The sequence below is a fragment of the Pongo pygmaeus genome, chromosome 11, assembly GCF_028885625.2.
Source record: "Pongo pygmaeus isolate AG05252 chromosome 11, NHGRI_mPonPyg2-v2.0_pri, whole genome shotgun sequence".
NCBI classification, from domain to species: domain Eukaryota; kingdom Metazoa; phylum Chordata; class Mammalia; order Primates; family Hominidae; genus Pongo; species Pongo pygmaeus.
The window spans coordinates 113211913-113235425 of NC_072384.2; the positions used below are offsets into that span (position 1 = coordinate 113211913).

A 23513-nucleotide genomic window follows, 5' to 3' on the forward strand; every position below is an offset into this window, starting at 1 on the left:
GGGTTAAAGAAAACTTAGAGGGACAGTAAAGCAACTGGGGAGAACCAGTACCGACCACAGAAGGACTGTCTGCATAATTTGCAGGCACCCCCACCCCACTAAAAAAATGATTAAGAATTTCACGATAGGGATAGCCTAGCATTAAACCAAGCATGAGACCCTATATGATCACACAAGTTGCAAGACCATGAAGCTTGCCCTGGCCTTTAGGTTTGAAGGGGCAAGGAGGAAAATATGTATGGGAACCTGGAGAGGGTTGTAGCTGTATCTTCATCGGAAGGAGAGTCCATTGGAGGGACATTGTGGACTTTGGTAAAAGAACTAAGCCACTTACACTAAACTACTGATTATCTCTGGCTATGAAGAGAGCAATCTGGGGAAATACATATTGTGATCTCATTCTCCTCATGCCCTCCTGCAATCTCTTGCCAGTGCAGGACAAAGGAATCAAGTTCATGCAGTCCATGGAGGACAGCTTCCAGGGACACAAATCAGGGTGGATAATGGATTAGGAGAAGCAGGAAGAAGATAACGGACACCATCCTGCACATCTTTGTGAGGTTATGCTGTTAAATCCGTGAAACCAATCTATAAGGACTTCAGAAAGATGTTTGACACAATTTCACAATTTTCCTTTGTACAAGATGGAGAAATATGTACTAGAAGCAAAATAATTATGTGGATCAATAATAGGTTAAACAACTATATCCAAAGTCTACTGAAAACTGGATCAATGTAAAACTGAAGGGAGTTGCGTATGTATCTCAATTCCTTTACCCTGTCTTATCTAGCTCAGAATTTTTATTATTAACTTGCAGACATAAAAGGAACATGCATTAAAGCATGGTTTGCAGATTGCTGAGAAGGACATTGTCTAACTGGGATGAAAGAATCAGAATCCAGAAAGATCTTGACAGGCTGTAGCAATGGAATAAAAAGATCTTGCCCAACTGGGACAATAGAATAAATCCAGCAGTAATAAGTCTTGAGAATTGTTCTCAAATTCAAAAAGCCAGAGGCATAAGTTTGGGACAGGGAAGACCATATTTATCAGCTATTAAAATGACTCAGGGAGTTTAGTGGAAGATAAAGGCAATGTGAGTCATGAGCATGGCAGATCCTCCAAAAAAGCGGATAAAGTTTTAGGCAGTATTAATTGAACAAAGGAGGTAATAATCCAAACCTAGGTTGTGTTGATCAGACCATACCTGGAAAATCTGGGTTACTTTTGAATGCCATATCTGACTTGCAATGCATTCTGAAAAGAATAACTAGGATTGGAGAAGACACTTATAGACTAGGACCAACCACAAAAGCTGGTCCAGCTTTAATAACTGATGTAAATGACAATGTGAACATGACAGTGTTGAGATTACTGCTCAGTCAGCAAACCAAAGAAGAGCATAGGATATACATGAGATAAAAGAAACAGAGAGACTTATGAGTGGAAGAGGCAACTCTTGCTTCTCTAGTTCTTCCCCCTGAAACTTGCAGAGTTAAGAATTCACCAGGACAGAGGATCCTAGAACCAAATCTCACTACCTTTTGGAAGGGAAGGGGGACATTACCCCACAGGAATCCACTTTATCACCATATAAAGAAATTCTTGCTGTGTCATGGTTACATACTTGTGAATTCTCTTTCTTATTCTATCATTATACCTATTTGTATATAGAGCCATGCAGTAACACAGAATAGAAATCATGCCTAGGTAGTAATAATTGAAGAGATCCAGGGCCAGTATAAGAGACTACTCAGGAGAACCATGGCATCCAAATGGTATCCAAATATATTAAATGCTACCACATGGAGGAATAATCACTGTCCTCTATTATCTCAAGGAATAAAAAAGGATCCTTAAAAATATCAGAGAGATACTTCGTTATGGTCCAACTTTCTGAGGACTAATGGACTGTCATGGAAAGTAGAAAGTTTCCCAAAACCAAGCATAAACAAACATAGTATCATGTCTGAATTACTGCTTAGTTGACATGTTATTTAAGCAATTCAAGCTTTAGATGGGTATTTAAAGTAGTTTTTAAAGATCTCTTCCAATAATGAACTTCCATGGCTCATTCTTTCTTTCATTAAGTATTTATTGAGAACCAGACATGTACCCAACATCATCCTAAGAACTGAGGATACTGCAACAAACAGAAACAAGCCATTTCCTCATGAAATCTGATGGAATAGGTAGAAAATAAACAAATAATCAATAAAATCTCAAGCAGCAATAAAGATTGTGGAGAAAAATCAAGCAGGATATGGATCTTGAGTGATGGAGAAAGGGAAGAGACATGAATAGAATGATCAGAAAAGCCTCTTGGGCCAATGAGCTCATCTGTTTATCATAATAAATTTCTCTAAATTTTCAGTCTGGTAGCTTCCTAAGGCCCTTATTTTTCCTCCTTATGTTAATTACCATCTATGCGGTTTACTCTTTAACTCTTAAACCCATAATAACTCTAACTTATAAATCCAATAGAACTATTAGTGAAACTAGAACAGTGGTATACTTATTTCCACAATCAAAAAACTAAGTGGGTATCATTCAGTTTAAGATGGCAGAACAAGCACAATTTTCTATTTTCCTCTTGTTCCTAGTTACTCTGAAATCATAGAAAAATAGTTTTTACATAAAAATTGCAGTTTTGGAAAATAAGAGATTCTGACGACAATTTGAGAAGATACTAGAAGTAGACAGGGTCTGATCACTGGGGGGAATAGAGCAGGGAAACTATGGCACCAAATGCCCTAAGTAGAAGAAGTCTGAATATTGAAGAAATTCTCAAAGATTTTCCATGCTCAGAGTTAATAAGTACAAAGAGCAAGAGTAGATTGTGCAAAAATATCAGAGTAATTATTTAGAGGATCATACCTGAAAGGGGAAGACCTCCTCTTACTCCTCTCCCTCATGATTATCAAGCAAATGGTGATGGGAGCTGAAATTGTAGACCTAAAGATACACGTAACACGCCTTCACATGACTGTCTGGTCACATACCTGCAGTCTCTCACTCTTCTCACTGCTTCCAGACATGGATAAAGCACCACACAGCTGGGTTTACCAAGCTGCTGCTAAAGGGTCTAGATAATATAACCCAGTTATAGCGGAGTTAAATCCCTAATGGGCAAATTCTAACCAACGGGAGACAGGATTCAGAAAAGCACCAAGCCGAAAAGTCATCCTCTATTCCTGACTCCCTCGGATGGACTTGCTTGAGCCTGATTTTCTCTTTATTCTTTATCTGAAAATATCATACATGAATAAATAAGCACATCTGCTTTGTAAACAACTGTGCTTCGCTGTGGCTTGTTGAGAAATGTGGCTAAAATGATAATATTTCACTGTGAATTGCTTCCTGGTCTTCCCTCCAACATTTCCCATTTCCCTCATTCTCTCACCAATAGGATTACACTTCTCCATCAACATTTAATCCTTGGCTCAGGCTCTTTTTGTAAGGAGTGAGGGCCATTATAAGTTAAATTGTGCCTCACCAAAAGATGTGTTGAAGTCCTAACCTTCAATATCTCAGAATGTGTGACCTTATTGGAAATAGCATCATTATAGATGTAATTAGTGAAGTTGAGGTCATACTGGAGTGGGATTCGCCCTTATCCAATATGACTGCTGTCCTCTTCAGGAAAAAAGGGACAAAAACATACAGGGAGAAAACCATGTTAAGACTGACACAGAAATTGGACTTAACGCTGCCATAAACCAAGGAACTCATAGAGCTACCCCATACTGGAAAAAGCAAGGAAGGATCTTCCCCTAGAGATTTCAGAGGAATGATGGCCTTGACGACACCCACCTTCATTTTGCACTTCTCATCTCTCCAAAAAGGAGATTATACATTTCTGTTGTTTTAAGCCACCCAATTTGTGGTAATTTATTATGATATCCCCAGGCAACTAATACAAGGGGTCAAGCAATTGGTACTAGAAATTGTTCTAGAACACAGACCTTTACAACGGGATTTTGGATTTGGATGCCCACTTGTTGGAAGGCAAGAGGGACACCATTACTGTGTTAAGTAGAATGCTAATAACCCATGGCACACAATGGTATCACAATTAAGCTTCAGGTAAAGGTAAAAGAAGGAGCCCAAGTATCTGTGGTAATCAGTATGGGTACATGATAAATAAAAAGATAATGGAGTAAGGTAGCTAGTTTTGATATGCCTAAATAACTTGTAAAAAGAAAATCATAGGCTCAAAGCAGTTAATTGCTAACTTAAGGCATGCTCTGATTCTCAGAGGATTGCTATGGCAGCATCAATGGAAACTCAGGACAGACTGTGGTGAAAAATTAAGACTGGAATCCATTTATGGCATTGTTAGAGATGTAAATGAAACCAAATGTACAGTTGCAAGCATTCTCCCAAGTCACTGTCAGAACCCAGATAGAAAATATTGAGACCATTAGTATCTTGGATAATGACATTTAGGTGGATGGGCATTGTAATCTTGAACCCCTGGATTCTCCTGAGATTTCCTGGCTGATATAAGCAGCCTCATCCTCCTCACCAGCGAAGAACAGTCTCTGCTTGCCTAGAGACTGTGTAATGATTACACTGAAATTGTAAATTTGCAAGATCGCAAGGCTTGACATTATCATCTCTCACTGCATCTAGGCCAATAGCCAGATCATGTCTTAACACAACTTGTGCACAGAAGTAAAATCCCAGCTTCCATGCTAAAGGCATTTCATGACCTAGCTAATATGTATCAGCAGGAATTGGAAGAATGCATATGGGATTGGATCTTGAGTGAGTTAGAGGTAGGAAATGGAGGTTGGAGTTTTGGATGAAAGAATTCATTGACAAGTTCCTGACCAAAGACCAAAGGCAATATTTTGCTCTTTCCCATCCTTCCTTGCCTTATTTCCTTTTTCCTTTATTATCATTACAAATACTATTAGATTATTTAAATAACTTGTATATCCCTTCAATGAAGTACTATTCAGCCATTTAAAGGTATGAGCTATACCTGTAAGACATAAGAAACATGGAAAAGCATGTTTCAGTCATCAATACATACTAGCACATCAGATCCTTTTGATAGTACCTGTGTCCAGGCCTTTATCCAATATGACTGGTGTCCTCACAGAAAAAGAGACAGGCTACTAGTTTTACCCAGGTGTTATGGTGACAATTCACTTTCTCAGACCTTACTATACTGTCCACCTTAGGCCCCAGGGCTTTTCTGTTGCTGCTGAGCTATCAGTGGCAGGGGGATCCATATGGTTCTCACACACTGGTAATCTGGAATCACAGGGGAACTGAATGCCCTGTATGGTAAATGAACTTTTGACATGTTGGAGATTGAGCTAATAGATACACTTTTCTCCCTTCATTTCAGAGATTAACTGTCCTGAGATGAAACAGTTTACTCAACATCTGGGAAGATGATCCCATGAGATCATGCAGTCAGTTGCAATTGACACCCACAGTAGTCAGCCCAGTAATGTATCCCATCATATTTGTTTTCTTTTCTTCCCTTATTCCTATTTCTCTGGGATTTACCTGCAAATAAGTGAGCATATCAGCTTTTTCTTTAAGCTCTGTTTTCTAGGGTACTTGACTCAAGGTAGACGTTTGTCATATAATGTTACATGAAACAGTAAGTTACAGAATACTACGGAAAATAATGAATTTTATGTAAAAATACAAAAGCATATACACATTTAATTATTCGTGACATTGTAAAAAGAGGACTGGATGGATACACATCTTTGAGAACAGGTAGGAGTAAATAAAAGACTGAATTTTTATTTATTCTTCTCTAGAATTTTTAAGGTCATGTATTAACATTTGCAATTTTTTTAAATACTGAAAAAAAACTTTAAAAAAGTACTGAAAAATGCTGAAAAAAATACTGAAAAAATACTTTAAAATATCATAAAGTTCATATTATGCTATACTTTAAATTGAACATATTGCATATTTTTATATCATTAATAACAAATTTTAGGCATTGGAAGTAAACAATTAAAAAATGATAATATTGGAAAATGAGCTAAACAAAGTAAATGTTGACGTGGTTTTCTATTAGCTTTAACATTTACTGGTCCTAATGTGAAATATCTTTGTACGTAGAGTGGCATCACAACACAAAACAATGTCTTTTAAGGTTGTATTTATACAACACAAAAAAAAAACCCACAAATCTATAAATTAACTGATTTTTAAAAAAATCAATATGGATAAACAAGTAGATAAAAACTCTGTAAAAATTAACTGGTTAAATGACAGTATTTATTCACTGTGCTCTCAAGACAGACCTCTTTATCTTTGGAAAAAAAAATAGCTCAAGAGAAATTAAAATTGGTTTCTTTCCTTTAATCACATTGAAGTTTCAACTTCAATATTATAATAGTATTCTAATAAATGTAATGCTTCTTTAGCCATACATGTTCATTTTTAAGATGTAGTATGAGGCTGGGCAAGATGGCTCATGTGTGTAATCCCAGCACTTTGGGAGGCTGAGGAGGGCAGATCACCTAAGGTCAGGAGTTCAAGACCAGCCTAGCCAACATGGCAAAACCCCACCTCTACTAAAAATACAAAAATTAGCCAGGCATGGTGGTGGGCAACTGTAGTCTCAGCGACTCAGAGGCTAAGGCAGGAGAATCGCTTGAACCTAGGAGGCGGAAGCTGCAGTGAGCTGAGATAGTGCAACTGCACTCCAGCCTGGGTGACAGAGCAAGACTCCGTATATAAAAAAAAGAAAAGATGTAGTATGAGGCTTCTATATCACCATAACTTGGGTTTAAAACCTTTTTCTTCATTTTATCCTGAAAGTGAGAAAATCTCCCCAAGAGAGGGTAGCATGTCCATGAAGGCAGTCTGAACAAAAGGTGATTGTGTAGATTATTATAAACTAACTTTAGTTTTATTCAATTATTACCTTTAAAATGCAACATACAAATAAATCATTTTGTTTTCACAAAATAATATAAAATTTTAGGTAATTCTTACATACACTAGTGAATAATTTCAACTTTCTTTCTTGGCAATAAGGACAAGCAATTGATTTTAGGGGCCAAAAAGTAGTTGTTAAACCAATATAAATCACGCTTTCATTTGTACTGAAGGCAAAAGGCTTTGATGCTCTCACTAATTAGAAATATGTAAAATATGAGAAGAAATTACCAAACCAATTGATTCATATCTAGTTATATATATATAAATATATAAAATAGGTAATGACGAAAGCATGTAAAGTCCCCTTAATGTATAAATACAATTCTTGATAATGGTCTATTTATGAATTTTATGGTTTTCATGAATTTATATTGTCAACCTAAACAGAAAACACAGAAGGAGATTCTGCAAAAGAAAATTATGTTTATTCAGAAATAGGTATTTCAGTAAGAACATACGTGCCATAGCAACTATGTGAGTATTCAGGAAAGTAAAGGAAGACAGAGGTTTTTAAAGGAAAAATGAGGACTGTGTCACTGTTTTTAGATAATTATTCTGGCTAGAAGGATCAGTAACAACAAGAGTGGCGCCAGTCCAAGGTTGGACAGGCAGTTGCTGGGCAGATGTTGTGACAGAGGTGTAAGATTGTAAGGTTGTGATGGCCTTTGTTCAAGATTGTGGTTTTTGTGGACACTTTTGTGATACTTCTTATGAGGCATTTATGCACGAGAATTCCCCCTTCACGGCTTTCCTTACCTCTATTTGTCAGCGATTTTTAAAACAAGTGACTGCATTTTGATTTTGACAATTTTCACAATGTTTACGTCATAACTAAAAATTACAATAACTGGCTCCAAAATTAGCTGTTTCACACAAAGGTGTTAACTGATAAATAGGACAATCATAAGGAATATTTTAAAAGGTGATTGTTTATTAACCTCTGTTAAAAACAAGTTCAAGAATTTTGCACTCAGAACCAAGGACGGAGAGAAAGAAGTCCAGATTTACTCAGCAGGAAGCTCATATTCCTAATTGAGGATGAAGACGCTAGGATTACACACAGGCTAGAAGCTCACATCCATACCGAAAGATGAAGGAGGCCTGCGTTACACAGCTTGACACTTATATACCCATATCCAAGGAAGAAGGAAACCAGGGTTCATACAACCAGGAAAGTCACATCCATATCCATACAGAATAGGATTCCAGGGTTTACATATCCAGGATATGCATATCTACATCTCAGAAACAACGAAATTAGCCACTAAATTCATTACTAGTGGGAACGTAAAATGGTACAACCACTCTGGAGAAGAGTCTGGGCATTTCCTAAAGCCCTAGATAAATACATAACCATTATACCACCCAGCAATTGCAGTTTTGGGTTTATCCTGGAGAAATGAAAACCTGGGTTTGTAGAAAAACCTGCCCAGAAATGCTCGTAACAACGTGATGTGTAAAGCCCCAAAGTGGAAACAACCCTACAGTCCTTTCAACAGATGATTGGTTAAACCGACTATGGTACATCCATACCATTGAATAGTACTCAGCAATAAAAATGGAACAAAGTATTGACACCTTGGTACCACTGGAAACTCACTTCCTAGTACAGAAAACAGGTGGTCAGTGTATACAAAGTAAACACACTGAACGAATTTGCAGAGAACAATGCTGCAGGGGGAAAAAGCCAGTCCCCTAAGCTTACATATTATGCCACTCCATTTAAATAGAATTCTTGAAATGGCAACATTCTGTAAGCGGGGGACAGCTTAGCGGTTGCCAGGCATCAGGGCAATGGGGAGAGAAGAAGGTGGTTGGCACTGGAAGGACAATGGGAGGCATCCTTGTGCAGAGGAAAGGGTCTGTATGTTCAGTGCGCCGAGGTACTACAGCTCTCCAAGACGCCACCAGTGGGGGAAATAGGTAAAGGGTACACTATGATCTCTGTATTATTTGTTATAAGTACATGTGAATCCTCCATGAGCTGGTAAAAAAGATTTTAACTAAAATAGAGTTGAGCCCTCCAGCACAGATTGACCTGAGTATTCTGTCAGTACAGGTTGACCTGAGTATTCTCCCAACAGACTGACCTAGCAAGTCAGTCCCCAGGTCGGGCTCTACCCCTGGGAATGGCACCCCTCCTCCAGAGGAAGCATTTCCCAAATGCCCCAGGATAGGAGTTGGCGCGGAAGGAGAGCCAAGCCGGCGATGAAGGCATTCTCCACTGGACACAGGAACGCCAAGAGCCAACGCTAAGAAGCGGCCTCCACACGGGACGGCGGCCTCCATTAGTGAGCTGCTGCTGGTAAAACAAAGAGAAGGCCGTGAGCAGGCGGCGCTGAGTGCAAACTGAGCGCAGTCCGCGGCGGCGGTACTTGAAAGCCAGCACACAGCCACCCAAAGGGAGCCCTCGCCGACCCACGGCTAGCGGGGCGCTCCCGCGGGGGTTCCGCGCCTCCCCTCCGCCAGGTGGAGCCAGTCCTCGCACGGGAGCCTCCGCGGTTCAGAGGTCACATCCCGGCTGAAGTAAACTGCGCTCAGGCGGCCTTCAGGGGCGCGACCCCAGCGTCTTTCCTCGGCCCAAGCCCCGGCGCCCAGCAGAGACGACCTTAGCGGTCCTACGCCTAGCGGTCCTGCAGGTCCCTGAATCCTCTTCGGATCAGCACTGAGGAAAGGCGGGAGCTCGGCCGCGCGCCCTGCCTCCGCCGCCATGGCCCAGCTGCGAGCCTGCGAAGTCCGGCAGCTGCTGCACAACAAGTTCGTGGTGGTCATGGGGGACTCGGTCCAGCTGGCCGTGTACAAGGACCTGGTGCTCCTGCTTCAGAAGGACTGCCTGCTGTCCTCCAGTCAGCTGAAGGCCAAGGGCGAGCTGAGCTTCGAGCGCGACATGCTGCTGGTGGGCTGCAGCAGCGGCCGCATGCACTACGACAGCCACTACCGCGAGGTGCGCCAGTTCCGCTCGGGCCACCACCTGGTGCGCTTCTACTTCCTCACGCGCGTGTACTCGCACTACGCGGAGCGCGTCGTGGAGGAGCTGCGTAGGGCCGAGCCCGCCCCGGACGTGGTGATCATGAACTCCTGCCTCTGGGACCTCGCCAGGGATGGCCGGGGCTTCCCCAGGAGCTACCGGCGTGACGTGGAAAGCCTGTTCGTGCGGCTGGACTGGGCGCTGCCCACGTCCTGCCTCCTGATGTGGAACACCGCCATGCCCGTGGCCGAAACCATCTCGGGAAGCTGCCTCCCATGCGCGCGCCAGCTCCGCCGCGCCCGCCTGCGCGAAGAGGTGATGGAGGCCAACTTCTACAGCTCCGCCGAGGCGGCGAGGCGCGGCTTCGACGTGCTGGACCTGCATTTCCACTTCCGCCACGCCACGCGGCACCGGCTCGCCGACGGCGTGCACTGGGACGAGCGCGCGCACCGCCACCTTTCCCAGCTGCTACTGGCCCACCTGGCAGACGCCTGGGGCGTGGACCTGCCCCGCCGCGAAGCCGTGGACGGGTGGGTCAGGCATGGCCACGCCAACAGACGTGCAGCCCCGGCGGGCAGAAGGCAGCCCCGAGACGACCGAGCGGACCCACACGGCCGAGGGGACCGAGCGGGCCGAGGAGACCGAGCGGACCGAGGAGACCTCCGTGCCCCTCGATCGCTCGCTTCGTTCTTCTGGGCTCGACCGCCTTTCCCTCCCCGCCGTCAGGTCGCGTATCTGTCCTCTGACCGGCATTTCTCCAGCGACTCCTCCACGCGCCAGATCCGACACAGCGGCGAAGAAAACGCCAGGGTTGGCCGCGAGTCGCGGCCGGGCCCCATCCGCACAAGCTCTGCTCTGCGCCGAGAGAGGGGGCATTCCCCTTACCGTCCGTGGCGCCCCAGCGAGCCACGCCTAAGCCAGCGAAGCCGCACACGCACACACAGAGGGGTCCCGAGAACACCCAGGCCTCAGTAGCCAGACCTGGGAGAACGTCCTGTCTTCCCCAGCATGGTCAATGGGCTGCCTGACCACTATCACACGAGCTTGGCCTTCAGCAACTCTTCCGAGGTGGGGGTATTTTTACGCTTCGTACTCCAATCAGTGAACCGCTTTCCACATCACTCGTCTTTGCCAGAGCTTCCACGCCGCTTTTTGGGAAGGGAGCAGGGACCCAGACCACCAGGCCGTTCTCCTCGAAGCATTTAGGGAGAAATGAAGTCTACATAAAAGTGCTCCTCGCCTTAAAAAAAACAAAACAAAAAACAAAAAAAACCCAGCCATACCCGAATGTAAGTCTTCAGGCAGTATTTTCCATTGACATTCTTCCAAAAAAAGGTAAAAATTTTGATCCTTACAACTTAAACATTTCAATTAAGATTTCCATTTCACCGTTCGTTTTTGAGTATGTTCATAGAACCTGATATCTAAAGCTTTCACCTAAGTTGTCTTACATATTCTTTACATTTCTCTGTGCTTCAACATAGCATTTGTCCTAAAAAAAAAATTCCATTCACTAATGCAAGGTTGTTTATTTTCTGTTAGAAACATAATCTTTAAAGTTCATCGAATGCCTAGCACATTTTTCAAAATAGACTGTACTTTTTTTTTTTTTTTAGATAGGGTCTCACTCTGTTGCCCAGGCTGGAGTGCACTGGCTCAAGCGATCCTGTTGCCTCAGCCCCTCAAGTAAGTGGGACCACAGGCGTGCACTACCGTGCCTGGCTAACTTTTTAAATTTTTTGTAGAGATGGGGTCTCGCCATATTGCCCAGGCTGTCGTCAAAGTTCTGGACTCAAGCAATCCTCCTGCCTAGGCCTCCCACAGTGTTGGGAATGCCTGGCCTCCCACAGCCAGGGCACCTGACCTAGAATTTAATTTTTAGAGCAATTTTAGGTTCACAGCAAAATTGAGTGGACAGTACAGAGAGTTTCCATATACTTTTTTGATTTCACACAGGCAAAGCCTCCCCCACTATCAACATCCTACATCAAATGGTACATTTGTTATCTTTGATGAAGCTACATTAACACATCATTATCACCCCAACACCATAGTTCATTAGAGTTCATTCTTGATGTTCTCCATTCTGTGAGTTTTGACAAATGTATAATGGCACGTATCATCCATCATTATAGTATCATACAGGATAGTTTCACTGTCTTGAAAATCCTCTCTGGTCTGTCTCTGCATCCTTCCTGCTCCCCAACCCCTGGAAACTGTGGATCTATAACTGTCTCTATAGTTTTGTTTTTCCCAAAATGCTATATAGTTAGACATACAATATGTAGCCTTTTCAGATTGAGCTCTTCTGATTAGGAATTTAAGTTCCCAACATGTCTTTTCATGGCTTGAGAACTCATTTATGTTTTTTTATTTTTAATTTTTGTGAGTATATATTTATGGGGTGCATGAGATGTTTTTATACAGGCACACAATGTGAAATAATCACATCATGGAGAATGGGGTATCCATCCCTTTATACATTTATGCTTTGTGTTACAAACAATCCAGTTACACTCTTTTGGTTATTGTAAAGTGTACAATTGTTATTATTGACTGTAGTCACCCTGCTGTGCTATCAAATAGTAGGTATTATTCATTCTTTCTGTTTTTTGTACCCAATAACTCATTTATTTTTAGGGCTGAATAATATTCCATTGTCTGGTTGTATCACTGTTTATCTATTCACCTACTGAAGGACATTATGGTTGTTTCCAAGTTTTGGCAATTATGAATAAAACTGTTATGAACATCTGTGTGCAGGTTTTTTGTAAATAAAATATAATTTGAATAATTGTCAAGGAATATAACTGCTGGATCATGTGGTAAGAGTATGTTTAGTTTTGTAAGAAACTGCCAGACTGTCTTTCAATGTGGCTATACCGTATTGCATTACCATCCACATCCTTGGAATCATTTGCTGTTATCAGTGTTTTGGAGTTTTTCTGAAAAGTATAAGGTAGTGTCCAGATTTATGTATTTATTTTTGCATGCAGATTATTTTTGCATGCAGATGTCCAGTTGCTTCAGCACTATTTGTTGAAAAGACTGTCTTTTCTCCATTATGTTGCCTTTGCTCCTTTGTCAAAGATCAGTTGACTATATTTGTGGGTATCTATTTCTGGGTTCGCTATTCCGTTCTATCGACCTGTCTATTCTTTTGCCAATACTACGCTATCTTGATTACTGGAAGTTTATAGTAAGGCATGAAGTCAAGTAGTGTCAGTACTCTGACTTAGTTTTCCTTCAATATTGTGTTGGCTACTCTGGGTCTTTTGCCTCCCCATGTAAATGTTAGTATCAATCTGTCAATGTTCACAAAGAGATTGCTGCAATTTCCCTTGAGATTACATTGAATCTATAGATGAAGTTAGGAAGAACTGACATATTGACAATATTGTCTTTGAGATATCTCTCGAGATTTCTTCTTTGATCCAAGTGTTATTTACAAGTGTGTTGTTTAATCTCCCAGTACTTGGAGATCTTCAAGCTACCTTTCTGTTACTGGTATCTAGTTTAATTTTACTGAGGGATTTGAGAGCAGACATTGTATTTTATTTTTAAATTTGTTGAGGTGTGTTTTGTGGCCAAGAATGTGGTCTGTCTTGGTGAATGTTCCATGTGAGCTTGAGAAGAATGTGTCGTCTGCTGTTGTTGGATGAAGTATTTTATAGATGCCATTTATATCCAGTTGATTGATAGTGCTGTTGAGTTCAACTATGTCTTTACTGATTTTCTGGCTGCTGAATCTGTCCATTACTGATAAGTGTTGAAGTTTCCAACTATAATAGTGTATTCCTCTATTTCTCCTTGGAGTTTTATAAGTTTGTGCCTCGTGTATTTTAATGCTCTGTTGTTCGGTGCATATACTTTAAGGATTGTTATGTCTTCTTGGAGAATTGACTCCTTTTATCATTATGTAAAGTCCATCTTTATCTGTGATAACATTCCTTGCTTTGAAGTCTGCTCTATCTAAAATTAATGTAGCTACTGAGTTTTCTTTTGATTCGAGTTATTATATCTTTCTCCATCCCTTTATGTTTAATCTTGATATGTCTTTATATTTAAAGTGTGTTTCTTGTAGACAATATATAGTTGGGTCTTTTGATCCACTCTGACAATCTCTTTTTGTGTCAATGACAATTGATGTTTAATTATTGATATTGTTGGATTAATATCTTCCTTATTACTGCATTCTATTCATTGTTTTTTATTCTTCCACTCTTTTTTTGCCTTTTGTGGTTTAACTGAGCATTTTGTGTGATTTCATTTTTTTTCTCCTTAGCATATCAACTATAGTATACTTATTTACTTACTTTTTTTTAGTGGTTGCTGTGGTATTTTCAATATACATTTGCATCTAATCCAAATCTACTTTTGAATAACACTATACTGCCTCATGGATAGTGCAAGGTTATCCATAAGTTACAATCACTAAATACATTATTGCTATTTTTATTTATTTATTTATTTATTTATTTATTTATTTATTTATTTGAGATGGAGTCTCACTCTGTAGCCCAGGCTGGAGTGCAGTGGTGTGATCTCGGCTCACTGCAACCTCCGCCTCCTGGGTTCACGCCATTCTTCTGCCTCAGGCTCCTGAGTAGCTGGGATTACAGGTGCCTGCCACCACGCCCCACTAATTTTTTGTATTTTTAGTAGAGATGGGGTTTCACTGGGTTAGCCAGGATGGTCTCAATCTCCTGACCTCATGATCCGCCCACCTTGGCCTCCTAAAGTGCTGGGATTACAGGCGTGAGCCACCGTGCCCAGCCTGCTATTATTATTTTTAACAAACTGTTGTATATTCAGCCAATTAAGTAGAGAAAAATAAGTTCTTTTTTTTTTTTACCTTCACTTATTCCTTCTCTGATGCTCTTCTTTATGTGAAGCAAAATTTCTGACCTATATTATTATCCTCTCTGAAAAACTTCTTTTAACATTTTTTGCAAGGCAGGTTTACTGGCAACAAATATTCTCTATTTTTGTTTGTTTGGGAAAGTCTTAATAGGCATACCTCAGAGATATTGTGGGTTTGGTTCCAGACCACCACAATAAAGCGAATGTCTCAAAGCAAGTCATGGATTTTTCGGTTTCTCAGTGCATACAAAAGTTAGATTTACACGCTACTGTAGTCCAGTAAGTGTGCAATAGAAGTAAGTCTAAAGAACCCAATGGACATAACTTAATTTAAAAATTTTTATTGCCAAAAAATGCTAGCTATCATCCGAGCCTTTAGCAAGTTGTAATCTTTTTGTTGGTGGAAGGTCTTGCCTCCATATTGATGGCTACTGACTGATCAGGGTAGTAGTCCCTGAAGGTTGAGGTGGCTGTGTCAGTTTCTTAAAATATAACGTTGAAGTTGCTGTATCAATTCACAAAATATTTATCTGTAGCATGCAGTGCTGTTTGACAGCATTTTACTCACAGTAGAACTTCTTTCAAAATTGAATCAGTACTCTCAAACCCTGCATACTGCTTTATAAACTAAGTTTATGTAACATTTTAGATCTTTTATTGTCATTTCAACAATGTTCAGAGCATCTTCACCGGAGAAGTTTCCATCTCAGGAAACTATTTTCTGTGCTCATTTATAAGAACGAACTCCTCATTCGTTCAAGTTTTATCATGAGATTATAGCAATGTAGTCACATCTTTAGGCTTCACTTCTAATTCTGGTTCCCTTGCTATTTCGACCACATCTGCAGTTGCTTCCTCCACTGAAGTTTTAAACCCTCAAAGTCATCGATGAGGGTTAGAATCAGCTTCTTCCAGACCTCTGTTAATGTTGATATTTTGACATCTTCCCATGAATAAAGAATGTTCTTAATGGCATCTAAAGTGAATTCTTTCCAGAACATTTTCAATTTATTTTGCCCAGATCCATCAGAGGAATCACTATGTATGGCAGCTATAGCTTTATGAAACATATTTCTTAAATAATAATTAAGAGTTGAAATTGCTTCTTGATCCATGAGCTGCAGAATGGATGTTATGTTAGCAGTCATGAAAACAACATTAATCTGTTTATATATCTTCATTGTAGCTTTTGGATGATCAGGTGCATTGTCAATGAGCAGGAATATTTTGACAGGAATCTTTTTTTTCTGAGCAATAGGTCTCATCAGTGGGCTTAAAATATATATTAAGAAAACCATGCTGTAAACAGATGTGCTGTCATCCAGGTTTTGTTGTTCCATTTACAGAACACAGCCAGAGTAAATTTAGCATAATTCTTAAGAGTTCTAGGATTTTCAGAATGGTAATCGTTGGCTTCAACTTCAAGCCACCAGCATTAGTCCCTAACAAGAGATTCTCCCTGTCCTTTGTAGCCTTGAAGCCAGACATTGACTTCTCTAGCTATGAAAATCCTAGATGGCATCTTCCAATATACGGCTCTTACCTCTACAATGGAAATTTGTTGTTTAATATGTCCACCTTCATCATTGTCTTTGCTAGATCAACTAGCTTTCTACTTTTCTTCTGCAGCTTCCTCACCTCTCTTGGCCTTCAAAAAATTGAAGAGAGTTACAGCCTTGCTCTGGATTGGGCTTTGGCTTAATGGAATGTTGTAGCTGGTTTGATCTTCTATCCAGATCACTAAGACTTTCTCCATATTTGCAATAAGGCTGTTTTGCTTTCTTATCATTCATGTGTTCACTGGAGTAGCACTTTTTATTTTCTTCAAGAACTTTTGCGTTCACAACTTGGCTAAACTGTTTAACACAAGAAGCCTATCTTCCAACTTATCTCACATTTTGACCTGCCTTCCTCACTAAGTTTAATTATTTCTAGCTTTTGATTCTAAGTGAGAGACCTGCAACTCTTCTACTTGAACACTTAGAGGCTATCATAGGGTTATTAATTGGCCTAATTTAAATATTGTTGTGCTTCAGAGAAAATGGAGGCCTGAGACAAGGCAGAGGGATGGGGGAATGGCGAGTCAGTGGGGCAGGCAGCGCACACATGGTATTTATCAGTTAAGCTTGCCCTCTTATATGAGTGCAGTTCATGGCATCCCAAAACAATTACAGTAGTAAAATCAAAGATTGCTGACCATAAATCACCATAACAGATACAATAATAATAATAAAAGTATGAATTATTGTAAGAATTACCAATATATCACAGAGACACAAATTGAGCACATGTTGGGAAAATACCATGGATAGACTTGCTCAATGCAGGATTGCCACAAACCTTTAATTTGTAAGAATCATAATATCTGCAAAGTGCTATAAAGTGAAGCATAATACAATCAGCTATATCTGTACTTCTCCTTCACTTTGAAGAATAATGTAAAAGATACAAAATTCTAGGTTGGTATTTTTTTTCCTTTTTTCTCAACATTTTAAATGTATCACTGCACTCTCTGCTTTTTAGTTGTGGAAGTTTCTGTGGACATATCCTCAAGCTCATTAATTCTTTCCTCAGATATGTCTAATCTACTAACCACACCATCAAAGGCATTCTTCATTTATGTTACAGTGTTTTTGGCTTCTACAATTCTTTTTGATTCTTAGAATTCCATCTCTCTGCTGAATTACCTAATCTGTTCTTGAGTGTTGTCTACCTTTTTCTATTAGAATCTCTAGCATATTAATAATAGTTGTTTTAAATTACTGGTTTGATAATTTCAAAATCACTGCTATATGTGAGTCTGGTTCTGAGCTTGTTCTGTCTCTGCAAACTGTGGGGTTTTTTTTTTTTCCTTTTAGTATGCCTTGTAGTTTTTTGTTGAAAGCTGGACATGATGTACTAGGTAAAAGGAACTGTAGTAAATAAGCTTTTAGTTATATGGTAGTAAGGTATGGTGGGAGGAGAAGCATGCTATAGTCCTGTGATTAGGTCTCAGTCATATAATGAGGCTGTATTGCTGGGCTCTAATCTTCACAAGTGCTTCTAAGTTTTTTCCCCTACTTAGTGGGACAGGATGGCTTAGAGGGGGCTGGAGTTGGGTACTTCCCTTCTTTGATGTCAGTTAGGCTCTGATAAAACCCCAGTAGATTAGGTTCCAGCAAAATAGTTTCTCTTGAGGGCAGCACGTGTTAGGAATAACAGAATTCTCTGAGCATATTTCACAATGGCTGCTTTTTCCCTCTCCATGCAGAAAAGATAGGGAATATTTCTTTCATTTTTACTGTGAGAACCTGGTAGAGTTCCTGAAAGTAGAACCTAGAAAACATGGGGCTCACCTAAAACTGGGCTCTCCTGGAGTTTTTAGCATTCAGATTTGTTCATACTGAGCCTTCAGCAATTAGTCAATTACAGTTTAAGTTTTCCTCTCTTGAACCAGCTCCCACAAGGTTTATTCTCCTTTAAGTTGTGCTTCTCTGTATTTACCAGTCTGTCCCCAATTTGGGGGATAATGGTTTGCCCTGTGTTCTCAATTCTCTGAGGGATCTAAGATTTGTTGCCTTTCAGTTTATTCAGTATTTTAACTGTTAGAATGGAGTGATGACTTCCAAGCTTCTTACATGCTGAACCAAAACTGGAACTCCCGTCTAGCACGTTTTGAAGTGGCCCAGAGAACTGAAACACATTGCACTGTAAGCTACAGCTCCCACTAAACAATTTTTATTGTCTATTTTTATTCCTTAACATTATCTACTTCTTTATAGTTTATGCTTTTTTAAAAACTTTTGGTTAAGAAATTAGTCTACTTTCCCATCAACTATCTTTGGTTAGAACTTTACATTGACTACCCCTTCTATTAATACTGCCCCGCTATATGACAAATCAAAGTATGGGTTTACTCCAGGCTGCCCTGACTCTCTGTCTTTGCATCCTTTCCCCAGCTATAGTGTGGCGTATTCCTGGGGTAGAAGCCCTTCTGCCAGGCTGCATGCTGCAGGAGGTACATGCAAAGTAAACAAGACAAAATGAACATCATCACACATTCAGCTTCATTACATGAACGGGAAATTGAAAGCAACATTTCCATCACATTTTCTCAATAATCAATGCCATGGAATTTTAATAATGAAAGATAGAGATTAGTACATTGTGATGTAGAGTGTTTTCAGGGAACTAGGATATTGCCTGAAAATAAATAGCGTTGAACATTTCCTCGCTGTTAAATTTATGCTAGATCCTCTTATGTCTCGCTTATCATAATTCTCTGAAGTAGGTTCCTTTGAAAAAGGCTCCATTCTTATCCCATCCTTTGTTGGACTCTCCCCATGTTTTCATAGACCGTAAACTCGCTAATGCATACACATGGCAGGGACCAAGTCTCATCTCAGTGCATCTTGTGTCACGGTGCACCCATCAATCCACTGTGCACTGAAAAAAGACTACAGCCCTACAACCTCTTTACTCGGGTTTTGTGCGTGCTGCTTAATTTCACTGCATCTGTCAAGCCGTTCTTTATCGAAGAGTCTAACAGCCTTTGAGTGCACGGTGCTCTATCACTTATGTAGGGGTTATATTGATCTTTCTGGTGTGTGCTCTAAAGTGGCTGGCATCAAAAGCCAATGAGGCAGCCAGTTTGAGCAGTATGGGCCATTTACAAAACTTCAGGATGAGATGCTGCAGGATGCCAGGGAAAACGTTTTTGTTTTTCCAGAGGGAACCATAGTTCATGAAATGTGGTTAATGTACCATATTTGTATACCCTTAAAATCATTTTATAACCACACTGAGTGCCTCTAAACATTAAATATATTTTATAAGTAGTTGGTTAACTAGCTGTTGTATGCTTCAAATAGTAAATAAAATGGAAAGGCACTAAACAGTGACTATATTTCATAGAGTAAGATGCTTTTCCAGCCACTCAATAATTCTCAATGTTAAGAAAAATTGATTTTAGAGGCTGAGTGCCTCTAAAAATTAGCATCTTATCTTCCTACAGGGGATGATATTCAGTTAGTCTCCTTTCTTCCAGCTTTTGACTTAATGGTCTCTAAGGCTCCCTCCTTTCTGAAAAATTCTGTAGGTTATGTTAGATTATAATTTGGGCACATATGTAATTAACTGGGCAAAATATAAATCAGGAAGCAGTTCCATCTTGTTTTTTTTTGAATCTTAATTGCAAAAGAACTAGCTCTTCACCCACTAACCATTCCATAACTCCCATCTCTTTTCTCTCTCCACCAAAGACTGCATAGAGTCCAAGCACTGCATAGAGAGACCTAAGGCAATGACATAGAATTTAAGCGTACTAATTCCCAAGCACCTTCACATAGTACATTTGAATAATGAATGCATTTTACATTTGTGAAAGCCTAATAGAAGAAAGAAATTCCCTAAGAGGTGTTAATAGTCACATCTTTTTCATGGCAAATTAAATCATTTTCCTAATTCTTTAGCAACTCTGGCCTTTAAGGAAGTCATATTCCAATATTGAGACTTTTAAGATAAATAGAGTAATAGCTGACAGCATCACAGAAGTTGAGAATTGAAGTACACAGACACTCCACAGTTACAGAAAACTGTGTTAAAAGAAGATGCAACTCTTAGTTCTGCCTAAACCACAACCAGCTGGGTGACCCTTGAGATGTCACAGGGCATCCTTGAGTAATCTGTTATAACCTCGTTAATGTAACTCATCAGTCAAATGCATAGTTTGAGCTAGATTCCAGAACCTGGCAGCAGGATAATCTCCATGGGCTCCTTTTAGATCTAATAATTTATAAATTACTTCTAGCTCTTTATCTCATTCTGAAGAACCATGTGTCTCAAGTGTTCTCAACAGTTCCACAGCAGTGGGTGGCTGGCATGTTGAAGCCTGAGGAAGAACAGATAAGCATCAAACTTCCTGGGTACATATGCTTATACTTAGAAAGAATGCAAAGAGTGAACAAAATTCTTCTCAGATACACCCTCAGAATTCCCACTGATGTCATTAGGAACTATGTGGGATTAGATGAGTATGGGTTTCTGATTTGAGTCAAATCCAGCAGTGAGCTGGCACTGATTTTTCCAGGTTAGAATGATGTTGTCTCCTGGTTCACAGACTTGAGAAAGATGTGGCAAAAAGCAAAACCCCAGGATACTATAGATTATAATTTGGGCACATATGTAATTAATTGGACAAAGATCTCTGAGGTGGGGGTATTGCATCAATTGCCATTGTATCCCTAGCATACAATCAATAGCAGTTGATCAGTGAACATCTGTGGAGCTAAACTGAATCCCATAAACAAATGCAGCATAGCAGACAGAAAATGTAAACTGTCTAAAATGAAAATCCAAGAAGGCTGAGGCAGCACTCAAAATGAGCCCTCTAGTCAATAGTGTTATAACAGAAATGCCACAAAAATCATAATTTCCCAAAAAAGGAATCATTTTGCTGATTGGATTCAATCCAGAAATTGCTTTTCCAGCCAAAAAGCAGAGTAGGGTCCCACCCTTCCTCCCAACACACATACATCCTCAAATACAGAGAAGAAAAGCAAAGAACACAGACAATGTCACCTTACTACTGAAGTAAACAATAGTAATTAACAAGAGATGGCTTACCTTGTGCCACCTACTCTTCCAAAAGCTCTATGGGTATTATCTAATTTAAATCTCACTACAGTCCTCTTAGGTAGACATTGTTATTGCCATTTTATATTATAGTTAAGGAAAAACATGCACCAGTGTTTTGAAAAACCTCGAAGTCTGGGCAATTTAGAAGACAGATGACTGACTGACTCTATAGCAATAGTCACTATAGATAGCTCTGTATTTAAAATCTGAACTTCTAGTGGTCTACCATTATACAAATAAAAATATTCTCCAATTAATGTAAAACTCCATGATGTGAGAAAGCATTATAGAAAAGAACAATATGAAACACAGGAAATGAGTCAGCAAACCAGAAGTCCAAAATGATGTGGCCAGGAAAAGAAACAATTACCATAGCCACAGTTGGAGAAAGATTTTATCTGTCCCATTGGGTATGATCTCAGTATGTATAATCCCAGTGATTAGGGTATGTGTATATCAAAACTTTTGATGCACTAGAGAAAGAAACAGGCCAATAATTTTGTATACAAAAGGGCATTTTTTTCCATGGCTAACCCTAGGCAAAATTGTAGACTATGATGGAGTAATGGGCTTATATATCAGATCTGGATATGAATTATGACTTTTACCAACTGGTTACAAGTCCCATGGCTGTCCTGACAGAGGTCCAGAACCCCTTCCTGAACAGCAGCCATGGTAGCTAACTAGTATTTAATTTCTCCTCTTAACTGTGGAATGCAACCTCATGTTAATAAGACTTGGATAAAATAGGTGAGTAAACAGAGAGTAGACCCAACTTTTGAACCCCTCGGTGGTTACATCTACTTCTCCTATGTAGAAGACTAACCCTGATGATTAACTTCCTCGATGTTTAGTCAACAGATGTTTGTTGAAACATACAATGTGTCTGAAACTGACTAGTGTCTGGGGATAAATCTAGTGAGAAAGGTCTCTACAAACATTGCTAACAAGGGAGACTAACAAATATAGTGAAACACTAATAAGTGCTAGGAGAAACGTAAAGGAGGCAGTGTGGCTTGGCAAGGAGTATGGCGATATCAGATATCAGATGATCATGAAAGGCACTGCAGAAGTTACATTTAGCACAGAGCTGAAGGAGGTGAAGGACCAAGTCATGAAGATATTTAGGGAAAAGTGTGAAACCCTGATGTTTCAAGGTAGATGTATGTTGTCATATTCAATGAGTTTTAAGTAGCAGAAGGATCAAGCTGGGAAGGGGTAGCTGGTTAGCTCAGATCAATCAGGTTTCATCCTTAGCCTTATAGGCCATAATAAGCATTTCGGTTTTTATTCTGAGATGAGAAACATGAAAAAATCATATGATCCTTTAGGTTTTAAAAGGACCATTCTGGCTATGGGTTGAGAATGGGGAGGAGGCAGAGTGAAATGAAGGTGGTAAGTTAGAAGACCATTGCAAATCCCAACTTTCTTTCAAGGCTTGGGCAAGGATGATTTTGCTGGAGTTGGTGAGAAAAGGTTGATTTGGGAGATATTTGGGATTAAAGCCTGGAGCTTTGCTGATGATTTGGATATGGGATGTGAGGAAAAGAAAGGATGCAAACATGACTAAGATTTTTGCCTGAGCAACCAGAATATTAACTAAATGATTATAGCATAATCTCAGTTTTCTTTCCTCAAAGACATCTGTTTAACTTTTCAGATTAGTTATGACACCACACAACTTATCACACACAAAAAAAGAAAAAGAAATTGTATCACATTATATCTAGCCTCCACTCCCTAACAGAAGTTGAGGTCATTTACAACATTAAAACCTAAATAAAGTCAAACAGTTGGAATAGAAATAAAAACACAAAGAAACAGAAGTGAAAAATAGTAGGAAGACATAGAACCTAGGAAATATTCCCTACTTCTGTTTCTAGCTGAAAGAACAAGCTAAATTGCTTGAATTCCAGAACTTCAAATCAAGGAACATGTTTCCTCAGATGTTGCACCCAAACTGTAATAATTGTTTAAGCCCCACAAATCCAGAATTAACACAATTTGCTAAAGTAGGCTGGTGCCAGCCCAAAGATACATCAGGGACAAACACTACAGAATGAGAGAAGAAAGGTCATTCACCAGGTTTGGGGCCATAAAGAATACACAATTGTCCACTTCCCTGCCTGCAGAGCCTGT

General features: G+C 39.9%; 1 protein-coding gene across 5 annotated transcripts in view; it reads left to right on the forward strand.

Moving 5' to 3' along the window:
- The first annotated feature begins 5324 nt into the window (after positions 1-5324).
- Positions 5325-23513, forward strand: part of LOC129031782 (PC-esterase domain-containing protein 1B-like) — a 73921-nt gene continuing 55732 nt past the window's right edge. For 2 of the 5 annotated variants that reach the window (XR_008501121.2, XR_010122876.1), the window contains exon 1: positions 5325-11231. Coding sequence is in view for 1 of the 5 variants with exons in the window: in XM_054478487.1 (XP_054334462.1) it covers positions 9639-10871 (1233 nt within the window). In the remaining 4 variants the exon portion in view is untranslated. Of the gene's footprint in view, positions 14976-18697; positions 18964-23513 lie in introns of those variants that run through there. The other 3 variants (XR_008501120.2, XR_008501122.1, XM_054478487.1) reach the window with 3 other exon arrangements.